At 42.9% G+C, this 6,734-nt stretch overlaps 1 protein-coding gene across 1 annotated transcript; it reads right to left on the reverse strand.

The window, feature by feature from the left end:
• Positions 1-4,780: 4,780 nt before the first annotated feature.
• LOC131435777 (cuticle protein 19-like) lies at positions 4,781-6,276 on the reverse strand. The gene is made up of 2 exons (XM_058603970.1): positions 6,201-6,276; positions 4,781-5,595 (listed from the first exon to the last, which is right to left on the reverse strand). The coding sequence occupies exons 1-2, from the start codon at positions 6,216-6,218 to the stop codon at positions 5,023-5,025; spliced, it is 591 nt and encodes a 196-aa protein (XP_058459953.1). The 5' UTR covers positions 6,219-6,276; the 3' UTR covers positions 4,781-5,022.
• Between the last annotated feature and the right edge of the window lie 458 nt (positions 6,277-6,734).

Consider the following 6,734-nt stretch of genomic DNA (forward strand, 5'->3'; position numbering starts at 1 on the left):
TGAGACCACAAGCGAGTGTGGCTGGTAGCATAATCTAATGGGTTACTGTTCCAAAGCCCTGTAACCCTAAGACGGTATGCACAAGATAATGCTTCTTGTTTTAGGAACACATGTAGTGGTTTAATGCACAGTAGCGCCTCTAGAGCAGCAGTAGGAGTTGTCGTGAATGCTCCTGTCATCGCCATTAGGACCATCCTTTGGAGAAGATTTAGCTTTGACTGAACTATCGCGACTTCTCCTTTCTGCCACCATACAAGACATCCATATGCTAAAATTGGTCTAACAATAGTTGTGTAGATCCAATGAATATATCTGGGTTTGAGTCCCCATGATTTTCCAAAAGCTCGTCTGCATTGGCCGAAAGCCATGCAAGCTCTTTTAATTCTGAAGTCAATGTGAGCAGACCAATTCAGTTTTGAGTCAAGAATAACCCCGACGTATTCAACTTGTTCGACCACAGTCACCTCTGAACCAAAGAACTGCAACGGACGAGCTCCTGTGATTATCCTACGATGAGTGAAAAGCACCATTGATGTTTTGCCCGGATTTACAGATAATCCAACCTGACAACACCATTGTTCAACAGATCGCAGGGCTTGCTGCATTAAATCAAAGAGAGTGTTAATGCTTATACCGGTCATCAATATATGATAATCGTCGGCAAAACCATAAGTCGGAAATCCAAGGTTATTAAGTTTCCTCAACAAACCATCAGCGACTAGGTTCCATAAAAGTGGGGATAGTACACCACCTTGGGGACACCCACGGACACTCAGCTTTCTAATCTCTGCTTGCCGAAGCGATGAACAAAGAAGTCGATTGCTAAGCATTGCGTGTATCCAATTTGTGATACTTGAAGGTATGCCATGACCACGGGCTGCTTCCAGAATTGAATTGAAAGACACGTTATCAAAGGCACCTTCAATATCTAGGAAAACTCCCAAGCAAGATTGCTTTTGTGAGAAAGCTTTTTCAATGTTGTACACAACATCATGTAACAGGGTTGTAGTGGACTTTCCACGCTGGTAAGCATGTTGCATTCCATGTAGCGGATGCACGCCCAAACTAACATTCCTGATATAGTGATCGACTATGCGTTCCACTGTTTTAAGAAGAAATGAGCTAAGACTGATAGGCCTGAAACTCTTCGCTTCCTCATAAGTGTCGCGACCGCCTTTGGGAATAAATTTGACAATTATTTCCTGCCTGGCTCTTGGAATATATCCTGTCGCAAGACTAAAAATAAGTATTTTTTTCAAAACATGTTTGAATTGTTCATACCCTTTCTGCAGTAACACTGGGAAAACTAAATCCTTTCCAGGAGACTTGTACGGAGCAAAACTCTCAACTGCCCATTTGACCGATTCAATCGTCACAACGCTTCGAGCAAGGGCCCAAGAATCGTAACTACCTGAAAAAGTCTCGGGAAGAGCTGTCGGTGATGGATCCATACATCCTGGAAAGTGAGTGTTAAAAAGATAGTGAAGTACATCACCTTCATCAGACAAGTGTTCACCATCTGAAGTTCTTAAGAAACTGACATTAAAGTCCTTAGACTTCGAATATAACTTATTTAATCTGCTAGCCTCGTTGAGACTAGAGACATTTGTGAAGAGGCTTTTCCAACCACTTCGCTCAGACGATCGAAGAGCATTTTTGTAAGCCCTTCGAGCCGACACGAATGCCTCCGACCCATCTCTGCGTCGGTGGTTCCAAGCTCTTCTGCATAGTTTCCTTAGTCTAGCAAGTTCAGCATTCCACCAAGCTAGTAGCTTGCACAATCCGAAGTGAACAAGCCTCTTCATATGCTGCAACTATGAGTGAATTTGTCTCGTCGACAACATTTTCCAAATCAATTGGGGTTTCAATTGTTGGTTGGTACCCGTAAAATCTAGTCGCCAAGCCCTCTTCATAGAGGTCCCAGTTTGTAGATTTGGGATTACGATATGTGATAATATCAAATTTAACGTTTGAATGATCAAAGAATATGTACTTATGATCAGACAACGAAGGTTCGAGCTCATCGGAGACGAGCCAATTCACCAACTCATGCGCAATTCTATGAGAGCAGAGAGTTACGTCCAAAACCTCCTCTCTTCCAGCTCTCGCAAAAGTTGGACGGCTTCCTGCATTGACTATGTGCAGGTTTGTACTGCTCACAAATTCCATCATATCAGAGCCTCTCGAATTTATATCTGTGCTGCCCCAAATGATATGGTGAGCATTTATGTCACTGCCGATTACAATCGGTAAATCACTTTTGCAGCAGTATGATACAACCTTTTTGAAGTCATCGCTTGGCGAAGGTTGGTTATGCGGCAAATATGCCGAACAATAGACATATTTCCTGTCTATGCCATCAGTAGTCATACCAACTGTGACAGCACAAATATCCCGAGTTGTGAGCTCCGATATGAGAGAAACATCGAGAGCACTATTTGCAAGTATGCATGCTCGAGGCATTTCACGTGGATTAGTCATACCGGTCTTGTTGAAGGCAAGAAAGACTGGGTTTAACAATTTTCCAACGTAGAAGTTTCCCTTTTGGAAATATGGTTCTTGAACCTAAGCTATAGAAGCTTTACCTTCTTGCAGATATCTGGATAGATTCATAGTTGCTGTACGTTTATGCTGAAGATTGATTTGTGCCACTCTAACCATTATAAATTAGAGTAACGAACATTCCACCTCCAGCACCAACCGTACAACAACTACAAGAAACCAAATATATTGGCTTATAATCGCCTATAGCGAACCATGTAAGGATTTTTTTAAATGTTATTATCATTTAAATCCCACGAGTTGCGAAGAAAGAAGTCGTCCACTGTGCCAGAGCTTCGCTTAACACAGTAAGGGAAAATCCCAAGATATTCCGTTCACGACTGCATTGTTTAACCTCCTGCAGCCATTCAGCCATCGGCACGGAAATACACCTTGACTTAGGAGTTCCTATTTTTGTGGTCTTTTACGACATGGAACAGGAAACCAGTGGATCAATTCTTGGTAAAAAAATAATTCCGTCGGATGCCACACGGCTTACCTGTTTGGTGAACTTATACCAACGGTACAGGTGGACCGTAGCGTTATTCTTAGCCAGTTGGGAAACCGCTACCGACACTACACGGCTATCTAGGCTGCTCAGAGAGGGAAGTTGACATTGATGGTCAACTCCCATGGATGGCCGAGCAGCCGGCGAACCAGTTTGACGGTTTATGAGCAAAAGAGTGAATCATTCGAATAGGTAAAACATGTCGATGAGTTCCCAAATCTCGATTCAATCGATGTAATTTAAAAACAGAAGCAAACTGGATGGTTCGAGTACATTGGACGAAACTGTTCATGCAAATAATTTGAAATTTCGAAGTACTCTGGGTTGATATAATTCGAATCGCGTTTTGGCCAATTGAAGACGTTTGAACTCAAATAAATAACCAAACTTGCAGTTTGAAGCAATTGACGAAATTTCCGAGAAAAATTTACACAAATCCCATCCAAAAATTGCTTCAAAGGTATAGCACGAGAAATGCTCATGAAAAATTTAAGCCAAAAAAAAACAGAAAACATTCTCCTAATTCGAATGGAATCGTTCCAAAAAGTAGAGAGCCGAACAGTTTTGGTGTAACGGTCTTAATTTGAAGTGGCAGCTGAGGTGTGCTTATCCTGTTGTCTCAGTGCATTGTGAAAGCAATATTTATATCTTTCAAGAAGATACAATTCACATTTCTGGAATTTTAGGAAAACAACGAATCATAAAAAACGATAATCACTTTCTTTTCTTATAGTCGTTTGAAAATTTGACTTCACGGTTTTGAACCCAAATTTATATATCGGAAAATGGAAACCTGTATGCTGTTCATTTGGCGCCCTTACTTAATCGAACATGTGATTCGAAATAAAGAAACACGTGAATCAAGTAGGCTCAGTGAAATTTTTGCACAAATCAGCTCGTTTGGCGCCAAACGGTTTTATTAATAATCTAGTATTCATATTTTGCTCTCAAGCGGGCAGCAACATTGCATAACTTGATACGCGCCAAACAATCGTCGAAGATCTAGCATGCATTGAGTGGAAAATTTCCAACTCAAAACGAACAAATTTTCTAGTTTTTCTCTACTTTCCCGAAGGATTTTCCTTATGTACTTTAGCCTAAAACCTTCGCATAAACGTCACCTTTCGACAAAAAAAAATCATTTGAAGATCGGCCCACGCATACCAGAGAATATTAGTAACACACACTTTTTCCGCTATTATTTTAAAGGTAGATATAGATTCGGTGGTGGTTAATCAGAGTTGAATGCTACCCGTTCTGTACGTCAGCGAAGGTTGTGTGATAGAATGTGAAGTTCACTGCAGTAGAGTGATCGTCAATGTGTGCCACATGTGCTCCTGATTGAACTTTCCAGATTGGTTCACAATCTTTAGAATGGAAATGACTACTGGTTTCGGTGAAACGCCTTTCGGCAAAATGATCTACTCTCCCCATGCAGCCCTTTCACTGGGGTTCCGTCAACCCATGTCCCGAATGATACCGAATTTCGGTTTGATGAAATGTGATATTTTAACATATAACTCCAACATTTACAAACATCAGATATCAGCTATGTATATCTATTTTCTGTAACAAACTAGTTAACAATGTATCTTCGAGTATTTTTTTTCGTTGATATTAATCGCTAATTAAAACTACGCTAGCGAATAGGGCGCGACCGAGCTTTTCAACCTGCTTGGCGAACGTTTACTATTCAAATTTTGAGTTTTATCACATTCTGGATATGAGCTATTCAACAGTTTTCGGTTCCTCGTTTGAAAACTTTTGGAACGAAATAGATTCGGAGAAATAAGCATAGGAACTTCCGTCGTTGGAAAGTTTTAAGAATAAAAATTTGCTTACTAAAATCACTTCTAGAGCGTGGATAGTGATGCCTAAAATAAATAGGATTGCAGCGATCGTCCTCAACCCGGACAATCGAAAGACGTTACAGGTTATGTACAATCTAGCTTTGCTTGTCTTAACGTACGAAATCAATGGTAGTAACCGTCGTCACCCTCGCCGCCCTCTTCACCGCCGTAGGACGATGATGCGTCCTCTTCGTAGGTCTGCCCATGCGAGCCACCGTACGACGACGCCCCCTCGCTATGCCCATGGGCACGAACGGAATGCTCCTGTGCTTCGTGAGCCAGTTTGGCCAATTCCTCCTCGTGCAGTGGTTTTCCATCGATCAACACTTCAGCGTGGAATCCGGTGTGCTTGTTTGCCGAGTACTTGACTGTCCGCAGCTTTCCGTCCGGCTGCTGGACGCTGTACTCGCCGTGCAGTTCATCCTCGTGGCGATGCTCCTTCCGGCTCTGCGAAACCTTACTCTTCGGGTCCTCTACACCGTACTCGAAATGATAGTCCGGCTTTGCCACGTAATCGATCGAATGACCATGTCCGTGCTTGTCCTCGACATGTACTTCGTGGGCGGGTCCACTGACCGGTCCGCTGAATTTGGCGTACGAAAATCCAACGGCATGATGCGGCTCGTGGTGCTCGTAGTGTTCTTCCTCCCCGTACTGGGCTGCCGTCAGCGAGAGCAGGGTCACGCATGCAAGTGCCTGGAATAAGAAGGAAATCATGCGTTACTTGCGCACAAATGAAGTCAAACGTAATTTCCGTAATAAACGAAGAAAATAAACCAAATCAATCCCCCGTTGAGATGGAAGTATCGTACAATGAGTGATCGTACGAAACGAGGTACACACACTACTTGCATGTAATTTTTTTTTAATCATACTCAGCGACTGCACTTTCATGAAACAATAAATGGTTGTAATCGAAACTGCGGTTGCCGCCAAGTCACACCAATCGCCGCTACCACATGTCCTAGAAAAAAAAACACCGCAACGCACAACAAACTGCCATTGCATCACAAAACACGATGTTATCTTTGAACTTCCTTATTGCATCTTATCCAAAGATTATGACAAAGCGACGATCATTAACCAACTTGCATATGATCGCACAGAAACGCATGCCGACAGTTTTCTGTTTTCATTTTCACTTTTCCATCCACACAATTTTCCCGCCGCCAGCAATCGTATTCCTCCTGCTCGGAGTAAAACTGCATCTGCACTACTGCACATCTCACTTCGTCTAACCGATCTTCATAGTCAGCAAATCGAGATTTTCATTTCACCAAAAAAAACCGTTCGTCACTTACTTTGAACAGGAACGCCATTTTCACACACTGTAGACTGGTAAGGCTTCGCTTGCTGCTTCCACGAAGCTGACTATTGTTTCTGTATCGATGGAAAATTCACGACTGTGATTTGCGTAGACCCTAACTACAATATTTATAATCATCAGCCTCGTCGGTTGTCGGATTTGGTTTTTTGGGAGGAATAACCGAACGGGGCGGCGGCCACCCGATGTAGCCACCTCGCGAGTGCGAACTCCCAGTGGAAACCAAACTAAAACAACAACAACAAAAAACCACAACATCGGCATTGGCCTGGGGCCGCCGGGGATGGCGTAATTTAGCGGCCAAATCACGAATGAAAATTGGCTGTTTGGTGGAAATGTATGGAAACGAAGACACATACCCGAGGAGAGCCCCACCGGTCGGTCGGTCGGTTGATCGCCGTCGGAGTGGTTGGCGGAGGAAAATTCAAAAAAAAATGCCAAATTAGTCGCACCATGGGGCGAAGCCAAAGCGGTAAAAGGAAAATGTTCGAAAATCTTGCAAGCACGCCAC

Source organism: Malaya genurostris, chromosome 3, assembly GCF_030247185.1.
Source record: "Malaya genurostris strain Urasoe2022 chromosome 3, Malgen_1.1, whole genome shotgun sequence".
Classification (NCBI taxonomy): domain Eukaryota; kingdom Metazoa; phylum Arthropoda; class Insecta; order Diptera; family Culicidae; genus Malaya; species Malaya genurostris.